Genomic DNA, 17,037 nt, shown 5'->3' on the forward strand with positions numbered 1-17,037 from the left:
GCAGGGTTGTCTTTTTTTTCCCTTTAAATATTGTATTTTCAATAACTGTTACTTGTTTGTATATGATCCTTCTGAATTGTAAAGCGCTGCGGAATATGTTGGCGCTATAGAAATAAAGATTATTATTTTATTATTATTATTGAGGCTGTTCTTTTGGTACTCCTTACTTTGCTTAGGAGTTGCAAGCCTTGTCTTTACATTTATAAATAGTGTTTTGAAGTCAAGTACATTTTTTTACACAGTTTTGGAATTAGTTTAGATATGACATAGTTTTGCCATTAGCTGATACCAAAACTTCAGTCTGTCTGGAAATCTTTACTTGCTGTGCTGTATTAAAATACTAAAGGGTTGCTAGTGAACACTCGTGACCTTTCAAGCCCTTAAATGTCAGTGTCAGGCATAGGTGAGTCTTTTTAAATCAGCTTTAGAAATAAGCCTTGTATTTGAAAAATAAACTGACCCTTTCTATTTTCTCTATGAAATAGCAAATATTAATCATAACAAAGGACCTACTTTAGAACCACTTTTGAAAGTGAAGGTCAGCTCCTACAAATACAGTGATTTTTGTAGAATTTATAGACACTGAATTTGTATTGTATCAGAACCTATCCACGTACCAAGATTTATCAAGGATTCATTTAAAAAAAAACCTTGGGTATGTACTTATACATGAAAAGTATTGTTAGCATTAATTTTCATTTATCTAGTTCATTGACTTTGAAGGATAATACATTAGAGGAATGAGGTTCTGTTAAGGGAGAGCCGCTCTGTAAATACGACTTCAGTTCTGGCAAAATCCGCCTTAGTCAATGCATCACATGGATTGTCCAAATCATTCGTGAAATTAATGACCAAAAATGTCTCAACTAATAACAGCAAATTACCAGTGATTTCAATAGCTGGGAGTAAAGGGGCTTTAAGCGCAACAACATCGCTAACAAGATGTCATTGTGGTCACGGAATTCGTGACGCACATCCAGCCTTGTTAGCGACGTCGTTGCATGTGAAACGTACGAACGATCGCTAACGATCAAAATTACTCACCTAATCGTTGATCGTTGACACGTCGTTCTAATCCCAAATATCGTGGCTGTTGCAGGACGTAGGTTGTTCGTCGTTCCCGAGGCAGCACACATCGCTACATGTGACACTGCAGGAACGAAGAACAACATCTTACCTGTGTCCTCCAGCAACGAGGTGGGTGTCACTTTCTTTCGGCTGCTCTCCGCCCCTCCGGTTCTATTTGATGGCTGCCGTGTGACCTCGCTGTGACGCCGCACGAACCGCCCCCTTAGAAAGGAGGCGGTTCGCTGGCCACAGCAACATCACTAGGCAGGTAAGTCCATGTGACGGGTCCTAGCGATGTTGTGCACCACGGGCAGCGATTTGCCCGTTACACACAACAGTCGGGGGTGGGTGCTTTAACCAGCGACATCGCTAGCGATGTCACTGCGTGTAAAGCAGCCTTAACACAATCAGTTAAGTTCATCCTTTAGGCATTCATGTGGCTAATGCACATTCCCATTTGGCTACTGGCTCATATCATGACATGCCTAATTAGTCTATGTTTTGAATCTCCTATTAAAGCGCTTCTGAACTCTGCCTTGTGATCCACTGGCAGGATGCTACACATTATAAGCTTTTCACATGCCAAAGTTCTAAACATTTCTGTCCTGATATAATATATTTAAGACGTTTTTATACCTTATCAAGAAAATCGTGCATATCTGATAACTGGGTGTATTACAGCTAAGACTAGGATGACCTTTAGAATAATGGTCTGGAGATCCTTTTATGTCCTAAAAATGGAAACAAATGAATGAGTAGCTTTCACAAACTTCATTCATTTCCTTGGAGACTGCAGGAGATACCAAGTTATGTAATCTGGAATATTTGTGAATATCCATGTACTGTATGTATCACCTATACAATAATAGCAGAAAATGTTGGCACCCTTGAAATTGTTTCAGGACATGAAGTATGTTTCCCAGAATTTATTGCAATTGCACATGTTTATTTCCTTTCAGTGTATTGGAACAACACAAAAAAAAAAACAGGAAAAAAGCAGATTGGACATAATTTCACACAAGCCCCAAAAATGTGACAGAAAAAATTGTGTGCAATCACATATTTGGTTGCACACCCTTTGGAATAAATACCTGCAATATATCGCTTCCTATAATCATCAACAAGCTTCTTACATCTCACAACTGGAATTTTGGACCACTTTTCTTTTGCAAACTGCTCCAGGTCTCTTTTATTTGAGCGGTAATATCTCCCAACAGTAATTTTAAGGCTCTCCACAGATGCTCAATGGGATTTAAATCCAGACTCATTGCTTGCCACTTCATAACTCTCCATTGCTTTGTTTCCAACCATTTGTGGGTGTTTCTTGAAGTATATTTGAGGTAATTGTCCTGCTGGAAGACCCATGACCTAGAAGACAAACACAGCTTTCTTACACTGGACACTAAATTATGACCCAAAATCCTTTGGTAATCTTCAGATTTCATTATGCCTTGCACACAGTTAAGCCACCCAGAGCCAGAATCAGAAAAATAAACCCAAAACATCTTTGACTTTGCACCATATTTGATCGTAGCTACTGTGTTCTTTTCTTTGTAGGTCTCATTTCGTTTTCTGTGAACAGTAGAATGATGTGCTTTACCAAAAAGATACATCTTGGGCTCATTTGTCCAAAAGATGTTTTCCAAGAAGGATTTTCGCTTACATACATTTTGGCAAACTGCAGTCTAGCTTTTTATGTCTCTTTGTCAGCAGTGAGGTGATCCTGGATCTCCTGTCTTAGCATTTAATTTCATTCCAATGTCAATGAATAGTTCGCGCTGACACTGATGCACCCTGAGCTGACAGGACAGCTTGAATTTCTTTGGAGCTTGATTGTTGCTACTTATCCACAATTTGAACTATCCTGCATTGCAAACTTTCATCAATTTTTCTCTGCTCCCCTGTCCAGGGAGATTAGCTACACTGCCATTGGTTGTAAACTTCTTGATTATGTTGCACACTATGGACAAAGGAAAATCAAGATCTCTTGAGATGGACTTGTAACCTTTATATTTTTCAACAATTTTGGTTCTCAAGTCTTCATATAGTTCTCTTCTCCTCTTTCTGTTCTCTATGCTTAGTCTTAGTTCTCAGACGTTTTTTTTTCTCTTTTCTTTCTCCATGCTTATTGCGGCGCACACAGACACACAATGCAAAGATTGAGTCAACCTCTCCACTTTTTATCTGCTTTCAGGTGTGAGTTTGAATGAGCATCACCTGCTTGAAGCAAGGTTGTTTACCTACAATTTTAAAAAGGTGCCAACAATTTTGTCCCTCCAATTTTTGGTGTTTTATGTGAAATAATGTCCAGTTTGCCTTTTTTTCTTACTTTTTTTGTGCTATTCAAATACACACAAAGAAATAAACATGTGTATAAAAAACTGTAATTACAATCATTTTCTGGGAGAAATATTTCATTTACTGGAACACTTTCAAGGGTTCCAATACTTTCAGCCATGACTGCATATGGTATGAATGTTTGTATCAGAGCTTATTTTGCCTTGAAACCACTCTTATTTAGTGCTACTATTCCCCTACGTGCCCTCGTCCCACACAAGGATACAATAATAAGGAGATTTGTACCCCATTAAGTTTCTCCAATTTTAATATTCTGGTTTTAGTAAACAAAGTATAGCAATGACAATTTATGCTGAGGTGTCGGCCAGAAATGTCATCACTTTTCACAGCATGATAGCAGTGCGTGCAACACTATCTTTGCAGTCAATACAATGTAAACCTAAATTGAATAATTGAACTCTACCAGTCCTCTTTATGTCATTGGGGGTGAGGCATTCCCCTTTAGGCTTTGAGGTAAGAGAGATACATTACAGTTACTATTATCAAAGTTCTAATGTCAGTTGGAAAAGAGTCTGGAACTGCTTCAATCTTGTAATAAAATTATATTTAACATGACAATTAACATTTTACATACACTACTCACAAAAAGTTAGGGATAATTGACTTTCCTGTGATATTTTAGGATGATCCTAATATGCCCTCTAACTTTTTCAGGTGAACTTAATGTGACATTTTCAAAACTTTTGAATGCACATGTCCAACTGTTCAATGTTTCAGTGCTTGCTGTTCTCTAACATGTAGCTTAATGGAAAAATTCCCAACAGGTGTTTCATGCATCAATCGCCGAATAAATTTCAAGATTCAATTAAGATTGGTATTGAAACAGTCTTCTTCATCATGCTGTTCACATTTTGACATCATAAGACCAAGACGACACCTAACAGTTAATCAACAGTAAAATGCCATTGTGGTGCTTCATGCAGTATGTTATCAGATAGAAGTAAAAACTGAGCTTAGTGTGCCACAGAGTGTCATCAACAGGTTGAATCAGAGACACAGAGAGACTGAAAAAGTCATGGAAAGGCATAGAAGTAGATGTCCTTTGGACACAACCCACAATGATGACTGCTTCATTGTGAACAATGCCCTTTGGAACTGGATGATGAATACCACACAACTCCAGGAACATTTAATGGAGGTGAGAGGCACCCAAGTTTCATATCAGAGCATTTAAAACCATTTACATCAGTGTGGTCTGCAGGCTACATGGCCTGCAAAGAAACCTGACAACACCACCAGGCACAGATGTCATGGTCTTGCTGAAGAAACAACAAGTGGGCCTCAGTGCTATTCATTGATTAAAGTCGATTCATAATGAGCAGAAAGGAGAGGAGAGCGTAATGCATCAGACACTGTTGTCACCAGATGAGCCTTTGGTTGAAGTGGTGTGCCAGTTTGGGCAGGAGTGTCTAGCCAATGCAGAACTGCCCGGCAATTTGTTAATGGTACAGTGACAAGCCCCTACTATCCAAATAATATCATTTATCCAGTCATTGTGCTTCTGCATGAACAACACAGGCCTAATCTCATCTTCATGGACGACAATGCTCAATTTCTTTGAGGCCGCATCATCAGGGATCCCTGCTGGAGATGGAATACCTCAAATGGAGTGCCCTGCACTTTCTCAAGACCTGATTCTGATGGAAAAATAATGGGATTTGCTGAGTTGCCATGTAGAGCTTCCTAACTCTGTACCCTGGAACCTTGATGACCTGAAGGCCGCCCTTCAAGAAGAGAGGGGAATGCCTTGCCTCAGCAGACAAAAACTTGACTTTGTTGTCAGCTGTAAATGATGCTCAAGCCACATGACATGTTATTGAGACATTTACATTTGGGGGGTATACTCACCACTATTGTTGACTTTTGTTTCAATAAATTGTTTGAGATGAGGAAATCACCATTGCATGCTTTACTTAAATTCCCTTGATAAAATATTACTGCACCATGAACTTTTTACATTTCACATAAATGTCACTAGAAAGCCAAACATGCCTAACTTTTTTGAGTAGTGTATACATTAGGCAGTTAGAAAAAAAACAACATCATTGCAACAGAAAGAGATTGTCAGGCTGCTTTAGAAACAGATCAGTGGCAAATATGAAGGTATAATGGATGAGTCTAATATTTTGTCAGTCTAATATTTTGTCAGCCTAATCACCAAAACACGTAGGTCCTGAAAAAATGCAGTTAGTTAAAGTAGATTTTACTTCAACACAGTGTGATGGAACTTGTGGAACATCATATAGAAGAAAAAAATACAGAAAAAACAATTATTTTTGATCACTTACATGTAGCTTTTCATGATATTCAGTAATATCAATATTATGTCATAAAAACACATAAAGAAGATAGCTTTACTTGCCAACTTGCATTTAATGAATATCCTTGACTCTAAGTAATATGAATAATACATTCTACATCAAAATCATACACAGAAGAATAGATTACTTTATAATGGGGTATGACTATCCAGATAGGTTAATATATATAAACTGGACTTTGTGCTTCTTGTTGTAATAGTTAACTCATTAGTAGCTAGCCCTATTTAGGACTTAATAACTCAGTACTATTTTTGCATCTCTACACTTAAGCAGCTGTGACATTTTTTTACATATATATAGAGCTATATATATATATATATATATATATATATATACTTATATATATATTACAGACCAAAAGTTTGGACACACCTTCTCATTCAAAGAGATTTCTTTATTTTCATGACTCTGAAAATTGTAGATTCACATTGAAGGCATCAAAACTGAAATAACACATGTGGAATGAAATACTTAACAAAAACATGTGAAACAACTGAAAATATGTCATATAGTCTAGGTTCTTCAAAGTAGTCACCTTTTACTTTCATTACTGCTTTGCACACTTTTGGCATTTTCTTGATGAGCTTCAAGAGGTAGCTACCGAAAATGGTTTTCACTTCACAGGTGTGCCCTGTCACATTTAATAAGTGGGATTTCTTGCCTTATCAATGGAGTTGAGACCATCAGTTGTGTTGTGCAGAAGTCTGGTGGATACACAGCTGATAGTCCTACTGAATAGACTGTTAGAATTTGTATTATGGCAAAAAAAAGCAACTAAGTAAAGAAAAACGAGTGGCCATCATTCTTTTAAGAAATGAAGGTCAGTCAGTCCGAAAAATTGGGAAAACTTTGCAAGTGTCCCCAAGTGCAGTGGCAAAAACCATCAAATGCTACAAAGAAACTGTCTCACATGAGGACCGCCAAAGGAAAGGAAGACCAAGAGTCACCTTTGCTGCAGAGGGCAAGTTTATCCGAGTCACCAGCCTTAGAAATCGCAGGTTACCAGCAGCTCAAATTAGAGACCAGGTCAATGCCACACAGAGTTCTAGCAGCAGACACATCTCTAGAAAAACTGTTAAGAGGAGACTGTGCAGCAGGCCTTCATGGTAAAATAGCTGCTAGGAAACCACTGCTAAGGACAGGCAACAAGCAGAAGTGACTTGTTTGGGCTAAAAAACACAAGGAATGGTCATTAGACCGGTGGAAATCTGTGATTTTGTCTGATGAGTACAAATTTGAGATCCTTGGATCCAACCACCGTGTCTTTGTGCGATGCAGAAAAGGTGAATGGATGGACTGGTTCCCACCGTGAAGCATATAGGAGGAAGTGTGATGGTGTGGGGGTGCTTTGCTGGTGACACTGTTGGGTATTTATTCAAAATTGAAGGCATACTAAACCAGCATGGCTACAGCATCTTGCAGCGGCATACTATTCCATCCGGTTTACGTTTAGTTGGACCATTATTTATTTTTCAACAGGACAATGACCCCAAACACACCTCCAGGCTGTGTAAGGGCTATTTGACTAAGAAGGAGAGTGATGGGGTGCTACGCCAGATGACCTGGCCTCCACAGTCACCAGACCTGAACCCAATCGAGATGGTTTGGGATGGGCTGGACCACAGAGTGAAGGCAAAAGGGCCAACAAGTGCTAAACATCTCTGGGAACTCCTTCAAGACTGTTGGAAAACCATTTCCGGTGACTACCTCTCGAAGCTCATCAAGAGAATGCCAAAAGTGTGCAAAGCAGTAATCAAAGCAAAAGGTGGCTACTTTGAAGAACCTAGAATATAAGACATATTTTCAGTTGTTTTATACTTTTTTGTTTAGTATTTCATTGCACATGAGTTAATTCATAGTTTGGATGACTTCAATGAGAATCTACAGTTTTCAGAGTGATGAAAATAAAGAAAACGCTTTGAATTAGAAGCTGTGTCCAAACTTTTGGTCTGTACTGTATATATATATACTGTATGCTATATAATACCCAATTGTATATTTTTTGGACTTATGTTTTGTTGATTAAACACTTTTTATTTTATTATTTTAAAATGATATCATATTACAGAACCATGTTTTTCTTTTTTTACAGTAGCTTTTAGGAACACACTACAATATTTTATTTTATGAAGGGTTTAGTAAGAACTCTGTGCGGTATTTTATATTATGGACAGTTTAGTGAGATGCACTTACAGGCTTTTACAATATTGACTGGAAGATGGGAGAATGAAAGAACATTTTAGTAATTGGACATCTTCCAAGAACAGTATCTTGGCTAATATTTATCAATGTCCTGAGCTGGATTACCTGTTGTACCTCGGTATACAGAGGAGTGTGATTACTTCTCTACACTCATTTAAAGTGTTGGCTTCAGTTCAGAATTTACAGGACTAGCTTCCAAGGTAAAACATCTGGTCTATATGTGCTAAAAGATATCATTTGTGGGCAGTTTCAGTGTTGTAGCAGAATGATTTATGGTCTGAGCACAATGTAGGTAGGTGGATAGGCACAACAATCTATTTTCCATTCATACACCTTAAAATTATATATTTTATTTATTGTAACTGTCTAAGTAACTTTAGATTGTTTTTTACATTAACAAAATAGAAAATTTCATTTGAAAAAAAGATTACAGGCTGCATTTTAATGTACATTCAAAGTAATGTTCCTTGTTGATTGAAATATATTCATTTTTACATTTTCAGTTACGGACGAGTTTATGCTGCCGACCCCTACCACCACGCACTTGCTCCAGCAGCCACCTACGGCGTTGGTACCGTGGTAAGCTTTCCTTCTTTTTTTCTCATTATTTTTTCATCACATATTGAGTATTCATTTTTTATAGTGATAAGGTGGAAGCATCATGTTATTTGTTTAGGTGCAGGTATATAGTGTGTTTACCTTTATCTATATTTTTTGTGCTGGATTTTCTAAGTATTTTTCAAACTATGTTTTCTTAGGGTATACATAAATATGGTCAAATTCTGTAATTTCTACGCAAATTAACATGTGAATCAGGCAATGTTCATGCTAGCATATGTATGATTGTCAGTAGTGATGACTAAACGTGCTCTCCACTGCTTGTTACTTGATCGAGCATCGGAGTACTTGGGTAATAACGTAGCTCGGCCAATTATCGCGAGTGCTCAGACATTTAGTTGATAAAACAACGACCACGACACATAGGCTTGCTTGACTGCATGATGTGTGCAGGCACCACAGGGAGAGCTATTCACAGCAGCTCACCTAGGAAATAGGACAACGTTCTCAGATGTAGTGTGTCCAAAAAAAAAACCCAAACAAACAAACCCCACCCTTCTTCCCGGAAATGCTCTGTTTATGGCTGGCTGTATGTGGGTGGAGGCCCGAACCAGCCAACCATTGACTTTCCATAATGCTTGTTACTCACGTGAAGCTAATCTAAGAATCTGACCAGTTCGAATTGAGGAATGCTTATTTGAGCATTTTAGTCCTCACCCATCAATAATTGTCAGGTTTTCTCTGTCAGTATTAGCAATATATCCACACAAACAGATGTCATATGGATGTGATCCGTATGACATCCATGTTTTAAGAATCCAATTAAGCAAAATGGGCAAAAAACAGATTAGGATAGTGCATGCTGCAATCTTTTTTAAATGCAAACCATCGGTCCCCATGTAAAAGCATTCTTGTGAACAACATCAACCATTTGCATTGGACAGTGTGTTTACTGCATGCTATCCTCTTTGCATGCAGACAAAAATACTATCATCTGGTTGAGCTTTTTAGTAAACTATCCAACTATCATAAGGTACATCAATTACAAGGTTGGCTTTACAAATTTTATTAATGAGTTTCAAAATTCTATATTCTACATATTATATATTCTAAAATAAACTAAAAAAATATGTATGCCAATATATACTTGAAATATTTATAAAACTATCCTAGGGCAAATCTCTGACTCTTGCTTCATTCACTTATACAGGGTGATTGACAGCTTTTTTGGATGAGCTTGTTCACGAAACCAACCCTTTAACTAGGATAGCTGGTAAAAATCCATATATTGTACATACTTACATGGACTCAATTATTGTTAGAAATATATTATAGAAATGAGTAACTTGCTCACCATCTAAAAACAATCATGTTGATATTTACATTGTAATGTTTAGCACCTCTTTCAGTCTCCTAAGAATTTTTATCATGTAATAGATCACACAGCAGGATCAGCATAGATCAGCAGGCTTCACGCTTAACTGTTGCCTGGTTATCAAGGTACTTTACCAATTCGTACTATTTTGAAACAGCATACAGAAGCAGTAGAGGATCACAGCCTGCAAAAAAGATCAGATAGAATTGATGCTATATGCCTTCAGAAGGCGGTAAAATATTATGACCTTTTTTCTCTGAAAACTGTCCTAAATTCAAAAAGCAAAAGTGATACAAATTCTTATGCTTCCATAAAAATTATGATCTCCAAAGTAAAAAACCATTGTGATATACTGTAAAATAGGTATATACCAATTAGACAAATAGATTTAGAAATTTGAAACACATAAGTATGGCCGATTCTTTCATTTTTTCAAATTTATTACAAATTTCCTGAAAAATTTGGATTTGATTATCTCTAATTCAAGCACAATGAAGGATGGCTAGTTGGCCACAATTTTGTTGGATTTTGAGGGTCTTAAAGGATATAGAAAAAAAATCACATACACTCTTCTTTTTGGCCCTTTTCATACCTGTCCACCTTCCACCTATTGGCTCCCTTGTCTTCTGTCTTCTACCATCTATCTTCTATTTCCAGTCCATGGAAACTGCTGTTCTTCACTAAGCCCCATGCGAAAACCACATTAATAACACTGGTTGTGCCCCTCACAGTTACATTGTTGTAACAAGTGTCACTAGTGTCAATGTCTCACATGACAACGTGATGCCTAGTGAAAAATGGCAACATCAAAGTCTAGGAAAGAGAATATTATAAATATTATAAGAAGAATATTGAAAACAGAAGAAAGAAAATAGCCTATAGTAGTGCTAAAGGTAAAAGAGGAGGTGACAAGAATGGTATATGACTGGCCAAGAGAAATTGTGCATGAAAGAGGTTTTTGTTAAACCATTCCCGGCTGATTTAGTTTGTGCTGAGTTTATTTGATTTGAATTAAATTTCCAGGCCAAATTCAAGAAAATCTGTTAAATTCAAATTTCAGCAAATTTGTTCATCTCTATTTCTGAAATACCTATTTTTATAACTATTTATATTCTGTACGAAATAGTAACTCTGGGCCATCTGAGTTATGCCATTCTTTATTGCTCTCACAAATTTATGAATAGATTGACAACTAGGCATTATCGGTGCAAGTTTTTTGGAGTAACACAATTTGCATCTAATCTTTACTGCCTGGGTAAACTATGTATGGACACCTCTTCAACAGGCATCGCCAAGTTGAAAATTGAGACATAAATTTCTTGGAGGCAAAAAGAAGGAACAGCCCAATGTAAGGTCCTAAAAAACATGGTCCAGAGTTGTTTATTTTAGAAAATATATAGCCATTTACTAAAGTAGACATGTCAAGACATCTGAAGGGTTCTACTTAAGAATTAAAGCAGGTATTTTATCTAATATCTTCATATATTATTTTAGAAAAGGGCTGTTTTATAAAGATCTCTTCTTTAAAAAATTGTTGCTCTGATGATAAGGTGATTTCCGGAAAGGAAAGAGGCCACATTCTTCATACATTTTTGTAGTTTTATAGGTTCAATAATTTATGGCCAAGCTAAAGTTGCTTTTACTCTGACTCTATTGTGGCTTTTAATGCATGTTAGTGGTCCCCAAGTGGAAAACTCCCTCTACTATAGATGTACAGTGAAGCAATTATTTATTTGATCCCTTGCTGATTTTGTTTCTCCACTGACAAAGACATGAACAGTCTATCATTTTAAGAATAGGGTAATTTTAACACTGAGAGATAGAATACCTAAAATATAATCCAGGAAATCACGTTCTATAAATTATATACATTTATTTGCATTTTGCAGAGAGAAATAAGTATCTGATCCCTCTTGAAAACAAGACTTAATCCTTGGTGGCAAAACCATTGTTGCCAAGCACAGCAGTCAGATGTTTTTTGTAGTTAATGATGAGGTTTGTGCACATGTCAAGAGAAATTTTGGTCCACTCTTCTTTGCAGATCATCTCTAAATCACTAAGAGTTTGAGGCTGTTGCTTGGCAACTTGGAGTTTCAGCTCCCTCCATAAGTTTTCTATGGGATTAAGGTCTGAAGACTGGCTAGGCGACTCCATGACCTTAATATGCTTCCTTTTGAGCCACTCCTTTGTTGCCTTGGCTGCATGTTTTGGGTCATTGTTGTGTTGGAAGACCCAGCCACAACCCATTTCTAATGTTCTGGTGGAGGGAAGGAGGTTGTCACTCAGGATTTTACAGTACATGGCTCCATCCACTGTCAATTTGATGCAGTGAAGTAGTCCTGTGCCCTCAACAGAGAAACACCCCCAAAACATAATGTTTCTACCTCTATGGTTGACAGTGGTAATGGTTTTCTTTGGGTGATAGGCAGCATTTCTCTTGCTCCAAACATGGTGAGTTAAGTTAAAGACAAAGAGCTCAATTTTTGTCTCATCTGACCACAGCACCTTCTTCCAATCACTCTCAGAATCATCCAGGTGTTCTTTGGAAACTTTTAGATGGGCCTCCACATGTGCCTTCTTGAGCAGTGGGACTTTGCGGGCACTGCAGTATTTTAAGCCATTACGTCGTAATATGTTACCAATGGTTTTCTTGGTGACACTGGTCCCAGCTGCCTTGAGATCATTAACAAGTTTATCCATGTAGTTTTAGGCTGATCTCTCACCTTCCTCATGATCCTGTATACCTCACGAGATGAGATTTGGCGTAGTGCCCCAGATCGATGTCAATTGGCACTCATTTTGTATTGCTTCCATTTTCTTACTATTGCACCAACAGTTGTCTCCTTCTCACCCAGCACCTTACTTTTGGTTTTGTAGCCCATTCAAGCCTTGTACAGGTCTATGATCTTGTCCCTGAAATCCTTAGAAAACTCTTTGGTCTTGCTTATGTTGTAGAGGTTAGAGTCTGACTGATTAATTGAGTCTATGGACAGGAGTCTTTCATACAGGTGACAATTTAAGACAGCTGTCTATAATGCAGGTAACAAGTTATTTAGGAGCGTCTAAGTGGTCTGTAGGAGCCAGAACTCTTAATGGTTGGTAGGGGATCAAATTCTTATTTCTCTCTGCAAAATTAAAAAAAAACATTATATAATTTATACAATGTGATTTTCTGGATGTTATTTTGGATATTCTATCTCCCAATGTCAAAATTAACCCACCCATAAAATTATGGACTGCTCATGTCTTTGTCAATGGGCAAACTTACAAAATCAGCAAGAGATTAAATAATTTCTTCCTTCACTTTAAGCCATAAAAGGCAGTATTATTATAAGACAACTCCTTTAAATCCATTCCTTTCAGAATAATCCTGGTTAAAATATTAAAGGAACATTCGGAATAATACATACACCTCTATACTAAATGTACAAAGCATGCTATAAAAAACCTAATTCCGGATGTGCTATAAATGTTGAAATTATTATTGTTTGTGCTTGTTTAAATTGTTAGTTCATGACGGTAGTTGATTTATGGGGACAAAGGGGGTGGTGGTGATGGCAATATTTTAATTTCTGAAATTGATTTTTTTTAAAGTAATCTTAAAAAACAAACCCATGAAATTGCTTTGTTTCAGAATGCTTTTGCACCCTTCACTGATGCCAAGACTAGGAGCCATGCTGATGATGTCGGTCTCGTTCTTTCTTCATTACAGGCTAGTATATACCGAGGGGGATACAGCCGTTTTGCTCCATACTAAATGACAAAACCATAAAACTCTTCCAGTGTGGGGGAAAAAAGAAGCTTTCCGAGGCCTGGGTATTGCAATACATGCAGTAGTGCATCATTTTAGCAACTCTAAATAACTAAATAAAACTCAAAGAGAGTAAAATTACATTTTTTATCTTATACCTCAGATATTTTGTTCTGTGTATTTTAATATTGTGGGTCTTTAATTTCTCAAAGTTCTGTAGTTGATTGTTGGCTGTAGATTTTTTGTGGTTGACCTAGGAAGCTACTAATGTAGATATGAATAAAAAACTATTTTAGGGCCACAATCAAGAGTGCTATAATATGTAAATTAATAATATATGCTAAATATTAAGCTATTGGAATTATCACATTTTGTAAGCGTGTGACTATAGTAGTCATTTCTGCATTTACATATTTCAGTTTATTTGGGAGGGCTAAAATGCTGATACATCTAAGCAAAAAGGTTGCCACTGCACCAAACTTCATTTAACGACTGTCCTAAATTATTTATTAATTGTCCAGAGCCAAAGGTTGTGTTTAAATTTGTGAATTTGACTCTTTGTACATAAAATCTGATGAAATGCTATCCTAGCTTACCCTTTTTAAGCATTCCACCAGACAGTATTCAGCTATTAATAATCTTGGCGTACAACAGTTTGAAAAAAAAAATCAAGAAAAGACAAAAATCATAGGAAAAAAAATAAAAAAAGAGTGAAAACAAGAAAAAAAAATAAAAAAATATATAAAACATAAAAAAAAATAAACAAGCTAGTTAGTTCATCTACATTCTTTTTTATATTTCTTCCAGTATAATAAATTATTGATATCATTGCTGATTTTTATAATGTGGGAGGGGGAGTATTATTAAAAAAGATGACAAAAGCACTGTTTCTATTTTTTTCTTTTTTTGAAAGTTGTAAAGGGAAAGTAATAAAAAAAAACCTTAAATTGTTTGTACCAGTTATAATGTACAAAATTTACATCTGTGCAGTGGAGTTGTTACGTTCTAAAAATATACGCAGCCTATTATGCTTTAGTTTTAGCCTATTAGAACAACTATTAGAGAAAATTATCATTTTTATGGAGTTACTTACTAAATATATCAAGATTTATATAAACATTTTACAAGTATTGCATTCATTAAGTAGAGATAATCACGGTATTTTCAACTGCTTGGTTGCTGCTTTTTTTAAACATTATACTGTGTAAACAATCTGCAATTTTTCAGTTGTACAAAACTCTATGTAACTTCTGTTTTAATGAAAAGAAAGTTCTGAATTACTGTATGCCAGTTAATTTATATGACTGACACACAGTAACTACTCTTTATACTTAGTTTTAAGGAGACCTGTAAAGATCCAAATTTTCTATCAAATATGGATTATGTGTCATACAAGTTAGTTTATTATTCATGTTTACTAAACCATAATCCTTAATAACACATTTTCTTACTGAGAGAGTTTCATCTATTTGAATTCTATGGGTCTTGTAACTTTTTTTTTTACTTTATTTTTTTCCTTTCATTTCAAGTAAGTGGTAGTTTACAGCTAAAATTGCTTAACTAAGGCATATAGCATATTTAAATAGGGAATCCTATTTTAACAAACTATTTAATAGTTTAGAAATTTCAGTATACTTTGAACTATTTTGAAACACACCTCAAAAACAAAAAAAAGTTAAAAAATAAATAAACAAAATTAATTACAACATTAATTTGATCAAAGTCTGCTAAGTCATCAAAGCTTTTAGGTGTAAAATTAAATAAGTAAAAGAAAAGTCTCAGATATAGAAATTGAGCATACAAAGAAAACATTTTCTTATTAATTAGAAAAAACGATCAATGAAATGAATAAAATAATTTTAGAAGGGGATAATAATAAACCAACATATCAGTAATACTTAAAACTTATGCAACATATTCCTTTTTATTATTGATGTGTTTGTCTATTATATAACATATAGGCGGGACTACTATAACTAGAAATGATAGTAATAGAATCCAATCTGGTGGTAATCTTATATTCTCTTGTATGTATACAATTAGATTATATATCCTACATTCTCGGGGTCCCATTGAATTACTTAGTGTCTCTCATTAGGCTAGTTTTCAGGAATTCTGTATCAGGTGCAAATGAGTCTAAAATGGTTATCCATCTCTGAATGAGTCTATATTATGGAGCATATAGACTTGTTCAGTCCGGGATTTTACTAATAATATCTCCTTTTGCATGGCCGTAATTGTGAGGTTACAAGACAGACCAGTTAGCTGTTAGTATGTAGAAAACGCTGCTAAATTATATATTTCGAGAGGGCTGCACAGGGGAACAACCCCTAAAAATATTCATGGTCATCTAGTTTAATAAAAAAACAAACCTCAGAATAAAATGTAGAAAATCACAGTGTAAATTATTGGAAAAAAATAGCTGTAGCACAGTAATTTATTAAATTTATTTATTAAATCAGTCAGAAAGAATAGTCCAAAAAATACAAAAAGAGCATTTTGCTAACAGATGGTCTTTAAATAGGAGCAAAACACTTAGCAACAGGATGTTCTCTTTCATGCACATAAAAATATGCAATTAGTAATTTTATAATGTTTTTTAAGCGTACTATATTAAAACAATACATAGCATACAATATCAATGGTTACTGGTGACAATATCATCAACATTGAGCACAGTTCAAGCCTATCATTCTGAGTGATGAGAAATATGCAATGAAATTCATAATAATTCCATTTGTCAAGTTACTGAAAAATTGCAGTTTGTCTGTGCATATGTGTAGATTCTCTTCCATGGTGTCCTGTTTATGAGCTATAATGAGCTATGGTAATCTCATCCAGAGTTTTGTTTTTGTATTTGTAATAAAAGGATACAATTAACTGGGGGGAGGGGTCAAAATGTGGGTATATTGCCCATTCTTTCTATTTTCTGTTCATTGCAAATAATATCCTCATATGTACTGTGCCCGTCCACAGAGACGACCACTGTATTCAATGAATCACTGCTGTAAACCTACCAACTTGCTATAAAAACTGCTTTAAATACAAGTGTTTGTGACCAGATTTTCTCTTTGTCATCGTATGTGCATGCAAGTATGATCAGTTGAACATACATCAATAAAGATCCACAAAAGATGAAATGTTTTCAGTAGTGTTTCTAAGTATAGAAAGTATCTTTTATGTTTAGAAATTAGAAAAAAAAGTTTCAAATAGAAAAAAGAAAACTTTCTGTATTGTGTGTTATTTTCAGTATAAAAGAAAAAGGGATATTCCCTCCAGTATATTTAAAGTATATGCAAATCCAGTTTAAAACGTACTGTAACACTGGGGAAAAAAAAGACAATATTTTTTTAATAGATCGGCATCACCTCAAATAGACAATGGGGGTTTGCATCATTTTTTTA

General features: G+C 35.6%; 1 protein-coding gene across 11 annotated transcripts in view; it reads left to right on the forward strand.

Annotated features, from left to right (window-relative positions):
- The window catches only part of RBFOX1 (RNA binding fox-1 homolog 1), a 974,619-nt gene extending 957,846 nt beyond the window's left edge, over positions 1-16,773 (forward strand). For 4 of the 11 annotated variants that reach the window (XM_075317884.1, XM_075317895.1, XM_075317893.1 and 1 more), the window contains exons 11-12: positions 8,453-8,528; positions 13,517-16,773. In XM_075317884.1, coding sequence (XP_075173999.1) covers positions 8,453-8,528; positions 13,517-13,639 — 199 coding nt within the window. In that variant the 3' untranslated portion in view covers positions 13,640-16,773. Of the gene's footprint in view, positions 1-8,452; positions 8,529-9,717; positions 9,781-13,516 lie in introns of those variants that run through there. The other 7 variants (XM_075317885.1, XM_075317892.1, XM_075317890.1 and 4 more) reach the window with 5 other exon arrangements.
- Positions 16,774-17,037: the final 264 nt, after the last annotated feature.

Source organism: Anomaloglossus baeobatrachus, chromosome 7, assembly GCF_048569485.1.
Source record: "Anomaloglossus baeobatrachus isolate aAnoBae1 chromosome 7, aAnoBae1.hap1, whole genome shotgun sequence".
NCBI classification, from domain to species: Eukaryota; Metazoa; Chordata; class Amphibia; order Anura; family Aromobatidae; genus Anomaloglossus; species Anomaloglossus baeobatrachus.